Below are 14,464 nucleotides of genomic sequence, written 5' to 3' on the forward strand. Positions count from 1 at the left end.
GACAAAGACTGTGTGCGGCAAAAGATTTTGGCTGTGCAACTTTGGAAGGAAATTTAAATTTTTGTTTTTCACTTATATATAACTGGAAAATGATGTTCAGCATTTGTGTTAACTTTACTTCAAAGTGATATTAAACGTTTAAACATTCAAAACACAGAACACAATGTAGTTAATGGGTGAAAAGCACATTAATTGAGCCCACAACTGCAAAAAGGGACCACTGATGCTTTGTGCGCTCTGTTGTAATGTCTGTGCGCACGCTCGTCAAGTTGTGTGCGCGCGCACAGCTTAGAGGGAACACTGGTTTTGAGCGATGCAAGTTCGCTCAACACAGTGAGCTGAGCGATCTGTCCGGGTCAGTGTTCTCCGGTGAGAACAATGGCTCTGACCAGCAATTAACTGGATTTATTCAGTATGCTGGATAGTAATCGCCGGGCGATATCACCTGGTACCCTGTTAGTGAGGAATACACAACTGGTGGAAGTTATTATTCAAAATGCCTGCACCGATCATTTTGCTTACTCTCAAGGTTTTCTCTTAGGTCTATGTGACCTACTGTACCTATTGCTGTACTACCCAAATCCTATATATTATGTGCATTGTTTTGATGTCTTTAAAGCCCCTTGAGTCCTCTTGTAGAAAATGCAGTATATAAATAAAACTTACTTACATCCCCATCATGAGAATCATCATCAACATTCTTATTCGCGCCAGCTACACCTATCTCTTCCTCATCCTCGTGTAAGTCCGCCTTTAAGGGGGTAATGTAGGCACAGCTCTCTCAGGCCCTGCCACTCTGACAGAGAGGAAAGGGCCCGGGCCACTCATTCCTCCCACCGCACACCCTGCCAACTGCTTCTAGAGCGCAGGCTTCTCCTTCACCCACGGAGGCTGACTGCCATTTAAAATGCTGCACCGTCTGGTGAGCCAATCAGACCTCGCAGACCAGTAGACGCTCTGATTGGCTGCCGGTCCACAAGCTCCGGTTGGTGCATATGTTAGTGCCATATTTTAAATGGCCGCCAGCGTCCAGAGGTGGAGAAGAAGACTTATACTGTACAAGCACTTTGGGAGTAGTGGGATTTAGTGGGGGCAGCGCAGTGGAAGGGGCGGGAGCCTGCACTTTGCTCCCCTCCCAGTTATCAGCAAAGCCGGGTGGTGAGTGGAGGGGGAAGAGGGGGACTAGAAATCAGTCCTGGGCCCCACAATTTCTAGTGGCATCCCTGTCCTGGTGTACTTCTAAAGTGACATCCTCAATCATCTCAATGTCAGCACGTTGACTGGTGCTGCTCCTCCTAACACTTGCATAGGACGTGCAACTATTGGTAGTGTCAGGCCTATACATTGCAACCACGGCTACAATGGGACTCTACCTGGGGGATCTGTGCTTTAAAATGCTTTATTTTTATTTATTTTTTCAAAACGAAGGTGGGCTTCCATCTTCATGAGAAGCTGAACCCCCAGTCAAGAACATAGGCCAAGGCCTTAGCCCAGTGGTCAGGGAACTCGTTCCTCATTACCCCACACAGTGCATGTTTTGCTGGTAACCCAGCAGGTGCACAGGTGTACTAATTAGTCACAGACACATTTTATAAGGTCCGCAGGTGGAGTTAATTATTTCACTTGTTTTTCTGTGAGGAGACCTGCAAAACAAACACTGCGTGGGGTAATGAGGACAGAGTTCCCTGACCACTGTCTTAGCCTTTCCTTGCCACTTTGTGTTGTAAATGGCAGCACTAGTGGTAGGAAGTGGTTCCTGATCTTTCAATTGTTTGTCCTCCATTTCTATCAACACAAAGCACCTCTAGACTGATACAGCAGACTTAGCAGCACCCATGGACTGATATGTCAGACTAAGCGGCACCTCTGGACTGATACGGCAGACAGAGCACCTTCTTTATTTATGGGGGCCCAAACGAGCCAATCATTTCATCCACAGTTCTGGCAGACACTGTCGCTGATATTATTGGTTTGTTAAACTGTGCATGTCCTGTTACTACAACATAAGGGTGGGCGGGAGGACCCAAGGACAATTCCATCTCGCACATCTTTTCTTTGTATTATGTGCTCTTTGGAGAGTAGGGTTTTTTGTTTTGTTTTTCAATAAATTCTTTATTTTAAATTTTTTCCAAAAGAGAATAAGGTATCCAATCATATATCGGACCATAGAGTAAACATAGCAAATCAGAGAACAAAGATGAAATATTTCACATGTTGTCTACCTTAAAATATGGTGATTTCGATTCAATAAGAAAAAGAAGGAGAGATAGAAAAGAGGAGGAGCGAGAGGGAAAGATATGGTAAGAGAAAGAGGGATGGGGTAGAAAATAAGTATGAATAATATACAGTATAGCAATGTGCAAAGTGCTGTCTCTGTCCTATCAGATGGACCGCCTCTCCGCCGGCGATCACCAGCTAAGGGAATCTGGCGATTTCCAGCACTGGCTGAGAGGTGCTCCATCTGTACGTCAGTCTATTTTGGGGTATTCAATCTCCTGCAGCCATTCCCAAGGGGGATATGGCTGCGGGGGCCCTATTTAATGCTGTCTTCCTTGACCGCATTGAACAGGGGATCTCGTCAGAATGAGCCCTACTTGATAAGCAGTTGGGCTTGTGCTGCCGAGGACGGCCAGGAATTGACGAACTCCCGACCACAGTGCACCGATTCCCGGACGCTTCTCACGGCCTCGCCCCCTTCTCGACCTGCGGCAGGCGGGACATTGAATCCCGCCTGCAAAATCTCGGTAGAGCAGACTGAGAACGGGACAGGGTCACGGCTGTCGGGCCAGACCGACAGTCGTACCCTGACATTGAATACCCCCCTATGACTCCAGACTGAGTATAGTGAAACATATTTTTGCGAAGTTTTAAATTCAAGCCATTTAAACCACGTCTTGGTGAATGTCGCATGCTGATCTACTGTGGTAAAAGTTATATCATCCATAGACATGTAAAAGTCCATCCTTTAACACCACTCTACTAGGGTGGCCAATCCCGGGATCGGGATCGGCGGGATCCCGGGATTTGGCCCCTAAAACGCCGGGATTTCAATCCCGGGATTGGAGTTTCCAATCCCGGGATTTCGGGATTAGACTGCGCATGCGCAGTCTAATGCCGGCAGCGTCTGTGCAAGTGCTCAGACGCTGCCCGGCTACTCCCGTCCCGGCGTTGTGGCTCTGCGCAGCATGACGAGGCCAGAGGTCACGCTGCGCAGGCCAAGAAGCTGCGCAGCCCCGTCCTGTCATCGCCCGGCCGCCCGCACATCTCCCTGCCCGGCTCCGGAACTGAAGTGGCTGCCTCCCGCCCGGCTCCAGCAATGGACCGCCCACCCTCCCAGCTTCACCGAACACCCGCCCGGCCGCACTGCACATGTAAGTAAATATGCGGGGCGGCCGGGGCGGGTTTTTTTTAATTAGGGAAGCCAATCCCGGGATCCCGGGAATCCCGGGATTGGGCATTTTTCAATCCCGAATTCCGGGATTGAAAAAATGCTCTGGGATTGGCTTCCCTACACTCTACCATGGTTGGGAGAGAATGCGATTGCCAATCGACAGGTATAACCGCTCTTGCTGCATTATTTAAATGCTTAAGCAGAGATATTTTTTATAGACTGCTATTGGAAAAGTGGAGTATGACAGGAGCCAAAACCCAGGGCCAGTGGGGATAGAAGGGTCAACCAATTATTTAGCAAGAGCAATAATTTGTTACCAGGAGAGAGTAATTTGTGGGCATTCCCACCAAATATGCATCAGAGTTCCCCTTTCCTTATTCCATCTCCAGCTGAGAGGGGACACTGAAGCTATGTACCTATGCAGGACATCAGAGCACCCGTACCATCTTGTTAGGACCTTGTATTGCGTCTCCTGCACCTCAAGGCTGGAAGAACAGACACTGATAACTTGGAACACCTTTTTCCACACCACTCTATCACAATTGGTGCGTAAGTCTGCATCCCATGATGAGACAAAGGGCCAGATGTATCAAGCTTCAAAAAGTGATAAAATGGAGAGTGATAAACAACCAGCCAATCAGCTCCTACCTGTCATTTTTCAAACCCAACCTATAACATGACAGATAGGAGCTGATTGGCTGGCTGTTTATCACTCTACATGTTATCACTTTTTGAAGCTTGATACATCAGGCCCAAAGTAAGAGTCAGACTTAAATAAACCTTGTATGATGATTTTGTAAATGGGGCCTAGTTTCTAAAACTGCCATCCTGTCTGCCACTGTAGTGCCACTGCTGGATGTGTCACGTGTTTGTGTCGCTAATGCTGTGTACACACGGGGGAGATATATGGCTGAGCAATATATTGCTCAGTTTCTCCTGTTCATCAGCGACCAGAGATGGTCGCTGATGAAAAAGAAACTGCCCGGGGGAGCACGGCAGTGGTAATCAGCTGGTCGCAGGAGCATGTTCCTGCGACCAGCGATCACCACAGGGGCAAAAACGGGAGCGCGCACCCGGCGATATATTGCCGGTGCACACTCCCATTGCGGGCAATATGGTCGCTCAGCGACCATATTTCCCGCGATTTTGAACAAAATCGCTCCCGTGTGTACGCACCTTTAGCTCAATCATTCATCTACTGTAGCTAGGTGCAACCTTTGGCCTAAAAACAATATTGTGAGGTGTTCAGAATGGCCTGGAAATGAGTGGAATTTAGTGTTATTTAGGTTAATAATAGCATAAAATTTCTAAAAATGGAATACATTTCTTACCATTTTCTTACCATTTATCTTTGTCCGCATACTCATCTCCATCATTGGCATCTAGCCTCTAGTTGTATGTTGATTGAGTCCTCACTATCCAAGCTGTAATGTGTATTGAACTGTGGTGCTCTTTATTTGTACTGTATTCTTGTTATTTATTCAATGTTTTGCCAAGCTTTGTCTCCCTGTATTGTTCCTTTGTACGGCGCTGCGAAACACTTGTGGCGCCTTATAAATAAAATTATAATAATAATAATAAAGGGGGATGCAAAACTCACAGTCAGCATACCTATAAAATAGTTTTTATGCAAATAAAATAAAAAACCATAAGCAAGTTGTATATTTAAAAAAAAAACCACAATAATCAATAATAACAGAAATATAGTTAGCTAATGATGTCCTCAGAAAAATCAAATAAATGCTAAAAAATCTGATGTCCCAGCAAGGTAGTTAGTAGGTACGTAACACCTGTCTGGTTAGATGCAGTCAATAATTACAGCCTTAATAGGTTTAGTATGCAAGTTCGCACAGCAGGGTTACCGTAGACGTTAGCACGGTGGCAGCTAACCGCTAATAATCAATCGCACTCACGATTGATTGATTTTTCTGAAGACATTGTTAGCTAACTATGGCCCTAATTCAGGTTGGCTCAGTAAGCTACGAACAATGCAGCTAAGTGAGCACCTGAGATGCCAGCCGAAATATAGAACTTGCCTGTACAGGTCTATTTTCTTTACATAAAAAATATTTTAAACTTATTCTGACTGTAAATTTTGAATCCCCCTTTGGTAAGAAGTGTTACTAGTATTACATTTTTAGAATTTACAGTGCTGTGAACCCTTTTCTTTATGTTTTTTTCCAGGGTTATATTGATTGATTATAACAAAGGGGAAGCAGCCAATGTACTGTCAGGGATTTAAGAGTCATTTTCGATAATTTATTTGCTCCAGATCATGAATATGCCATACTTATTTTTCAATTGGTTTTAGTTTTTGAGATATGCATATATCATTATTGCGGAGATATGAATGTGTTACGTATCTCAAATGCGACTACCAGCTACGTTATCACAAATTTAACAAATTATTATTCTTGTTGAAAGAAGGTAGTTGTTAAAAAACAAAACAAAGTCAATTATGTTAAGGAAAGTGGCCTAGACTATTAAGGTTCTTTAAATAGAGAAAATAATTGCATTTTATAATTTTTCTTTACTTTTAGAACTGGAGCCAATTCGGCTAAAGCGAAGATCTACCTACCACTGCATTACTGACCACTCTATACCATACAATTTAAAAATATTAGAAAATGATCTTTCATTGTCTGCAATTGCCATATACAATCTATGAAATTTGTAATTTTAATTTTGGGGGAAGGGTTTATTGTATATTAATCCCTGGACATGGGCTGATTATTTATTAATACAGCACAGAGAATTATTTAGCGACTTACAAATGTTAAACAAGACTGGGTAATAACAGGCAGCCATAGGCCCTGCACGCAACCTTACAATCTATAGGGAAATAGGCATTTAACACAAGGATAAGTGTTGTCTATTGCATAATTGTCTACCAGATTGCAGAGGTAGTTGGTGGGGTATACGGTCACTAGGTTGACAAGAGGAAGGTCAACATGCATGAAGGTCAACATGGGGTGAGGTTGACAGTGTCATTAGGTCGACACATGCATTAGAACGACATGGGCTAGGTCAACAGTCAAAATGCCCACATGGGTTTTTCTTTTGGCGGGAGAATAAAATAGTGTGCCTGAAGCGTAGCGAGCGCAGGTAGCCATGCAAAGGGATGCGGTGTGCTTTATTTAGTGTCCATGTCGACTGTGTCGACATTCGGGAGAAAATAAATGAAAAACCCATGTCAACCTTTTGACTGTCGACCTTGCTCATGTCGACCTAATGCTTGTGTCGACCTGACCCGATGTTGACCTTCAGGCATGTCGACATTCCTCTTGTCAACCTAAAGCCCATATACCCCACCAAGAACCTCTGCAATCTGCTAGACAATTATGCAATAGACAACACTTATCCTTGCGTTAAATGCCTATTTCCCTATAGATTGTAAGCTTGTGTGTGCTTGTGTGTGTATGGCTATCAACCTTGATGCATGTTGACCTTCAGTGGTCGACCTAATGCAGTGGTTCCCAACCTTTTTTGTCTCCCGTACCCCTTGATTAGGCTTTTCATTTATGAGTACCCCCTCGTGAAATGGTTTAGGGGGCGTGGTCTAAAAAGGGGTGTGGTCTCATTTGGAAGGGTGTGGCTTAACAGGGGCAAGTCATACTGGCAATGACGAGGAAAAAAAAAAAAGTGCAACCACTTGACCACAATATAAGCTCAGCCCATTCTGCGGACAGCATATAAAATAACAGAACACTGTCAAATCTCTATTACTGAAGCAACAGACATTCCAACGGATCACGTTAGCCTTCCAATAGTGCCAGATACACATATGCCCCCAAAAGTGCCAGATACACATATGCTCCAATGGTGCCAGGTATGCCCCCACAGTGCCAGAAACGGGAATGCCACCACGGTGCCAGGTATGACCCCCATGGTACTGGGTATGCACCCACATGGCCAACAATGCCCCTACAGTGCCAGCAACAAGTATGCCCCCATAGTGCCAGCAACAAGTATGCCCCACAGTGCCAGCAATGCCCCACAGTGCCAGCAACAAGTATGCCCCACAGTGCCAGCAATGCCCCACAGTGTCAGCAACAAGTATGCCCCACAGTGCCAGCAACAAGTATGCCCCACAGTGCCAGCAATGCCCCACAGTGCCAGCAACAAGTATGCCCCACAGTGCCAGCAACAAGTATGCCCCACAGTGCCAGTAACAAGTATGCCCCACAGTGCCAGCAATGCCCCCACAGTGCCAGTAACAAGTATGCCCCACAGTGCCAGCAATGCCCCCACAGTGCCAGCAATAAATATGCCCCCACAATGCCAGCAATATGGTATGCCCACACAGTGCCAGCAATGCCCCCATAGTATTTCCCAGCAGCAGCACACTCACCATTGACGCTGCTGCTGGGGAGAGGACAGTCCAGTGTCCCCCTGCTGTGTAGCTGCCGTCGCTGCTTCTCTCAGGGAAGGAGAGTACAGCACACTGCGTATCTCTCCTTCCCTTCACTGTGACTGGGCTGCCCGCCAATCAAAGTTCGTGGGCCGGCTCCTGATTGTCTGCCGGCCCGCAAGCTCTGATTGGCGGATGGGCAGCCAGTCACAGGGAAGCACACTGAGGGGTAGGAGAGATGTGCAATGCACTCTCCTCCCCTCCAGCAACCTGTCTGACTGCCGCGGCCACCATTACAGGCCGGGCCGCCGCGTACCCCCAGGGGTACGCGTACCACAGGTTGGGAACCACTGACCTAATGCATGTCAACCTTCATCTTGTCGACCCTATGACCCATATCCTTGGTGGGCTGTATGATAAGGTGACCCAGCAATGTTAGTCTCAGGTCAGGAGTATGGAAAGTGAAAAAGGGATGAGATTTTGGGGAACCCTTGAAGGTTTGGAGACTAGAGGTGTCATTAAAATGCCAGTGTCACTCACATTTGATATATAAATTCAAATAAAAAATGTTGTATTAAAAAAAAAAAATTCTATTCCCTATATAAGGTCAATATAATGAACAAAAAATGTTTGCTTGTCAATTTTTAAATCTATTTAAAAAAAAAATCAATTGGCACTCAAAGGATTAAGAAAACAAAAAAACAACCAGGGTTACAACCCTTATGTAAATTAGGGGGTCCACGGTAAAATAAACTGTCCACTTATCACCAGGGATGCCAAGAAAGGGGGTGAGGGTGTACTAATTACCTAGGCCCAGTTCTTACAGAGGGGCCCGGTGGGGGCCCTGGTCCTGACCCCATTACCTGGAAGCAGGAGCTGCAGCAGCTTTTCTCCTCATCATAAAGCAATAGAATGTGACTGGTCAGGGAGGGATAACAGCCCTCGGTATAGCGCGCTGCTGGTGAGTGTATGGCCAGCTATGCGTACTACAGTTAGAACGTGAGTTAATATGTTTATATTAGCAATAATATTATATAAGTTACCCCCTCCAGTCATGTTATTATGAGGTGAGCAGTGATGCTGGCTGGGAGGAGGTGGGGGATGGTATTGTACCAGCGGAGTGATTTAATAAGATGAAAGGTCATTTCATTGTGCACCACATTAGCCCAGGACAAGCCCAGGACATGGGATGTAATACTCAGCAGTCACTGAGCTTTAAAACAAGTGATTATTTTAATCTTGACATTTCATCTGCCCTGCTTTAATCTAGTAAGTATTGCTGCGGGTGAAATCATAATAGCACGCAGACAGACAGAGAGAGAGACAGAGACAGAGAGAGAGACAGAGAGAGTGACAGTCAGCAGGTAAGGTGAAACCACTGATAGGTCTGCTGATGCTCTGCTGATTGGGAGGAAGGGATGGGGATGTGCTGCAGGGAGGGGCTGCTGCTGCTGCTGCTGTGCAGGCAGGGAGGGGACCGGCCATCTCCCTGGTGATGCTGAGGATTAGCTGTTACCATAGTTACAGGAATCAGGACCAGCAGATGATGCTGACACTGCCTGTACTGCCCGGGACCCCACGGTAATACAACGGAGAGATGTATGGGGAAAGGGGGGGGGGGGGGGGGAGCTGGGGGCTGATAGATAGGCATAGGGGAGCAGGCAAGGTGAATGGGCAATTGCAAGAGGAGAGTTTAGCAGGAAGGGGGGGGGGGGTTGTGACTGTGCATCTTGTGACTGCGTAACAGGGAGCTGGGCCTGGTTGTGCTGCACATATATATATATATATATAGGTGCCTGTACAGAGCTGCATGCATGGTGTGCTGATACCATACAGTGGATATACATACGTTATATGTGATAAGTTAGGCTTATATATCTGTCTTATAAGACCATGTGCCACATGTGTGTGATATGTTATTCCTGGGGCTGTACATGATGCCTGAGCAGTCAGTGTGAGATTGTGCAAACATATAACACAATGTATCCATCACTGGCTGCCTGTACAATATATGTGGTATATGTGTGCTATATATCTGTGTGTGCTGTATACGGAGATGGTCCCTGTCTATATCCAGCTGTGATTTATGGGCATCCTCCTCCTTGCTGGTCAGTCCAGGATTTGCAGAATGTGATGAGTTGTAGTAATTGTCATCGCCTGTATAATACAATGTAATCTCTATATAATACTATACAGAAATGCCTTTATTTTCCTGGCCTGGACAGAGACAAAGGATAGAGGGTACGAGCGGCACATCCGTGTAGCCACACACGTGCAGAAGGCATGCTTACAACTTGACAGTCGTACTGCAAAAGCGATAGGGAAAGGAGAGCACTGTGTACATACAGCATGTATTGTGCCAGTAGCATCAGTGTACTAATATTGTGTGGATATTTGTGTAAGATAGTAATATATACAGTATTCTGTTGGTGTGCCATCCAGTGTTCTTTCTGTGGGGCAGATGTACTAAGCTTGAAAAAGAGATAAAGTGAAAGAAGATAATGCACCAGCCAATCAACTTCCAACTGTCATTTTTAAACACAGTTCATTGACTGGTGCTTTATCTCCTTTCACTTTATCTCCAGTTTATCTCTTCTCCAATACATGTGCCCCTATGAATGTGTGTATATAATGTACATGTGGCTCTGTATATGTCATATACCTATACTGTAGTAAGGCAAATATAGCAATTGTTTTTGCTCATCCTGAATTGGAAACTAAAGCTGGGTACACATATATACAATCGTCGGGCCGTTCTCCCGTTCTGGGACGGCCGGCTGTCCAGATTGTATAGGTGTGTAAGCTGTGCCGACTCCCTCTGTACGAGCGATAAACATCCAAAAATTTTAGCCATTCAGGTAGCTGCTCCAGAGAAGAAACAAAACCTTTACTGGCACCCAGCGGGCAGGGGCGTGTCACCAGACTGATAGACACGGGCACACTGTATAAATGCATAGAACACTAATGGGTCTAAGATTTTGAGAGAGTGGACAGTGAAGTACCAGCCAATCAGCTCCTGTCCTTTTTCAAACAGTGGGCGGATGCACTAACTTTTGCCAGTGTATCCCATCATGCATCGCATCCATACTAATGGCATATGCACTAACATATGCAATTAGTAATGCAACGGATAGCCCTTCTGATAAGAGCTGTCCTTTGTCATGCGCACCCGTCACTGGAGGTCTGAGACGCGAGAGTCCCTATGTGCATGCGCAGAGTCACGCTGGTGACTGCAGGGCATGCTGGGAGGGATCTGTAACGGATCCCTCAACCAGAGCAGCGGGCATTACCCTCCGCAGCTAACTGCCGACTGCAGGCTTTAGTGCATACAGAAATGTGGTAAAAACCCAGAGAACAGGGTTTTTTTTACTGCATTTCTGCTTATATGCATCTCAGACCCAGTCTGCAACATACCAGATAGGAGATAATTGGTTAGTCCTTTATATCCATCCACTTTATTTTTCTCCAAGGCTTAGTACATAGACCACTTAGATCACCACATTTTGCAATCAGCATCGTAATTCCAAACAACTAGTTAAAAAAGTGTAATGAGATCAATTATTACTTGTTGTTCCCTATGCCGATGTTTTTGCAGATGAGCGATTATTGCCCCTCTTAGTAGATGGGACAGACAATGCTCCTCTAACATGCCCGGACCACAGGTAATTAGTAGCACCCTCACAGCGCCCCTGGACAGTGTTCCCTCTAAGCTGTGCGCGCGCACACAACTCACCGAGCATGCGCACAGACATTACAACAGAGCGCACAAAGCAGCAGTGGTCCCATTAACTACATTGTGTGCTGTGTTTTGAATGTTTAAATGTTTAATAACATTTTGAAGTAAATTTAACACAAATGCTGAACATCATTTTCCAGTTATATATAAGTGACGCACAAAAATTTTAATTTTCTTCCAAAGTTGCACAGCCAAAATCTTTTGCCGCACACAGCCTTCGTAAAATTAGAGGGAACGTTGCCCCTGGAGTGTCTGGATGCAAGGCCAGATTAAGGGCATGGGGCTGGAAATGTTCACGGGCATTAATAATACCCATAAACGGTACACCTCAGTATCTACCTAAATATATACCGTATTTGCCGGCGTATAAGACGACTGGGCGTATAAGACGACCCCCCAACATTTCCACTCAAAATGTAGAGTTTGTTATATACTTGCCATATAAGACTACCCCCTCTTCCGCACACATCCCTGTCACTAGCAGCTGTCTGGTCCCTTGAGTGGTGGGTTTTTCTGGGGCAGGACAAACCTATCAGGGCAGGTTTGTCCTGCCCCAGCAAAACCCACCACATCAAGTTTTAAGACCCCCTCATCTGCACTTTCCCTGCAGTGATGCCGCTATCCTCCCCCCAGGCATAAAGTATTGAGCATATATTAATTAAAGGGTACCTCTCCTCGGCCTCGGGCCCTCCCCCCTTCTTATGCATAGGGTACCTTAATAATAAAAGATAGCACACCCGAGCCTGCCGCCGACATCAAATTACCAAACTGATATGAGTGGCTCTTGCAAGGGGACTCCAGCCACTCTATGGTTCCCAAGATCGTGGCTGGTGAGCCGTTCCCCTCAGTATTCTGAGAGTTCAGTTTGCCTGGCTTCCCTGTTAGGTTCGTTGCAGCAGAGCTCCAAAGCTACAGGAGACTCATCAGATGGTATGAGTCTCGAATATGGGTGTGAGGGCACAAAAGTTCAGCCGCCGGGACCTGTAACAAGTCTGCGCCAGTCCCAAGATGGCTACCCCCCGTCCCGGCCCTGTCCCGACTGCAGACCAGCTAGCGGAGGAACGGCGGGGCTGGCGGGGTGCATGGGCGTCTAGTTCAGAGCTGAGGGAGGGATTCTCCGCGTACCTGAAACGACTGCAGGTACGTGCAGCAGTTTGCGCCGCTTGTGGTGCGAGTCCCGGGCTCCGTCCTCTACCTGAGACCGCGGCTTCCTCCTCTTGGTAGGCCCCTATACTAAGCAGGCTGCACGGTCACCGCATGAAGTCTCGGCGGTGCCCGGTGGTTGGAGTGCACCCCAGGGGATGTCGCAGTGTGTTTCTTGTCTCCGAGGAGGCTATTTTGGGCAATGAAAGCAGGCTTTTTGCTGGAGCGTCCTGCTTCCCCAGCGTCCAAGCCACGCCCCGCCCCTGGCCGAGGAGAGGTACCCTTTAATGAATATATGCCGCACCCGGCATATAAGGCACGCCGTGCACCCGGCGTATAAGGCACGCCGTGCACCCGGCGTATAAGACGACCCCCCACTAGAAGGCAAATTTTTATGGGGTAAAAAGTCGTCTTATACGCCGGAAAATACGGTAATATACATTGTATAAATGTGGAATGCCGTTTTAATACTTAGGATTTAAAGCAAACTATGTGGCCAGCCGGTGTCTGTGATCATCATTATGTAATTTATTTATTTATTAACAGGTTCTTATATAGCGCACACAGATTCCGCAGCACTTTACAGAGCATAGTTATGAGCAAACATACCGAATTACAGCACAAGACAGTTTAGGACAAGTACATGGTAAATACGGATAGTTCCATCAGGGGACAGGACACTGAAGCAATCATCAGGGTGGCAGAGGTTTATATATTCTAAGAAAGGCACATGAGGAGAGAGGGCCCTGCTCGTGAGAGCTTACATTCTAAAGGGGAGGGGGAGGGTTAGACAGACAGGGGTGACACAGAAGGGGAAGAAGTGGGCATAAACAGAAGCCTAGGATGAGAGATGGTTAGGTTTTATGCAGGAGGCTGGGAAGAGGTCAGCTTAGTCTTTGGATATTTTAAGTCTAAAAAAGCGCTGGGTCATCCAAGAGTAGACAGCAGAGAGACAGTTGGAGATATAAGTGAGGATAGAGGGAGAGCGATCAGGAAAGGAGCGGTAGATTTCAGTATTATCTGCATAGATGTGATAGTGAAAGTCGAGTGAGCAAATGAGCTCACCCAGAGAGGACGTATAGAGATAGAGAAGAAGAGGGCCAAGAATACAATGTTGGGGGAAACCTACCATCAATGGAAGAGCAGGAGAGGTGAAGTCATTAGAGGTACAGCTGGTCATTTTCAAAACTGACAGTGCAAATACAACATCAACACCCATGGCATTCCAAGATGCCATGCATCATTAAGACTCGAGTTATAAGATATTCCTCCCTTCACATATGTGACAGAGATTTGCTATTTAACTTACAAAATGAAGTTGGTCAATAACACATTTCTGATATCTAAAGCAGTGTGCAGATGATGGTGGGCCTATTGTCAGGGCAGCCGAGAGGGGGGGAGGGGGGTACTAATTACCTGGGCACAGGCTTGCTGGAGGGGCACAGTGGGGGCTCTGGTCCCCCCCTTCCCACTCCGTCCCTCCCGGGCAGCAGCAGCACACAACTCTGCAGCATGTGCTGACATGCTGAGCCTGCTGTCAGCACAGCACATGCTGTAGGTGTGTGCAGCTGAGTTTAGAGTTTTTTTATTGTTTTTCAACCCCTCCCCTCTAAACATCTTATGGGTGTGGCCTAAGCACGGGTGGTGGCCACACCTACTGACCTTAGGCCACACCCCCAACATTTACCGGGGCCCAGGCATACCTCTCGGCTGCCCTGCCTATTGATATGTGGAGGCCTGGAGCTGAATGTGAGTTTGGGGGGGGGGGGGTCACAGACAACTATCTCGCCACAGGGCTCATTGTATGAACTTGTGCCCCAGGCATTGTCCCCTACGAGTGTTC

At 46.6% G+C, this 14,464-nt stretch overlaps 2 protein-coding genes across 3 annotated transcripts in view; one reads left to right on the plus strand and one right to left on the minus strand.

The window, feature by feature from the left end:
- PBDC1 (polysaccharide biosynthesis domain containing 1) overlaps positions 1 to 7,861 on the minus strand; it is a 33,386-nt gene extending 25,525 nt beyond the window's left edge. The window contains exon 1 of the mRNA XM_083184811.1: positions 7,743 to 7,861. Within this exon, the coding sequence (XP_083040937.1) occupies positions 7,743 to 7,745 (3 nt within the window). The 5' untranslated portion in view covers positions 7,746 to 7,861. The remainder of the gene's footprint in view (positions 1 to 7,742) is intronic.
- Positions 7,862 to 8,986: 1,125 nt separating this feature from the next.
- DMTN (dematin actin binding protein) overlaps positions 8,987 to 14,464 on the plus strand; it is a 60,235-nt gene continuing 54,757 nt past the window's right edge. Inside the window, exon 1 of one of the 2 annotated variants that reach the window (XR_014473589.1) lies at positions 8,987 to 9,011. The gene's annotated coding sequence lies outside the window, so the exon portion shown is untranslated. Of the gene's footprint in view, positions 9,012 to 9,172; positions 9,324 to 14,464 lie in introns of those variants that run through there. The other variant, XM_083184812.1, reaches the window with a different exon arrangement.

The sequence above is a fragment of the Crinia signifera genome, chromosome 4 (assembly GCF_055691185.1).
Source record: "Crinia signifera chromosome 4, ASM5569118v1, whole genome shotgun sequence".
Classification (NCBI taxonomy): Eukaryota; Metazoa; Chordata; class Amphibia; order Anura; family Myobatrachidae; genus Crinia; species Crinia signifera.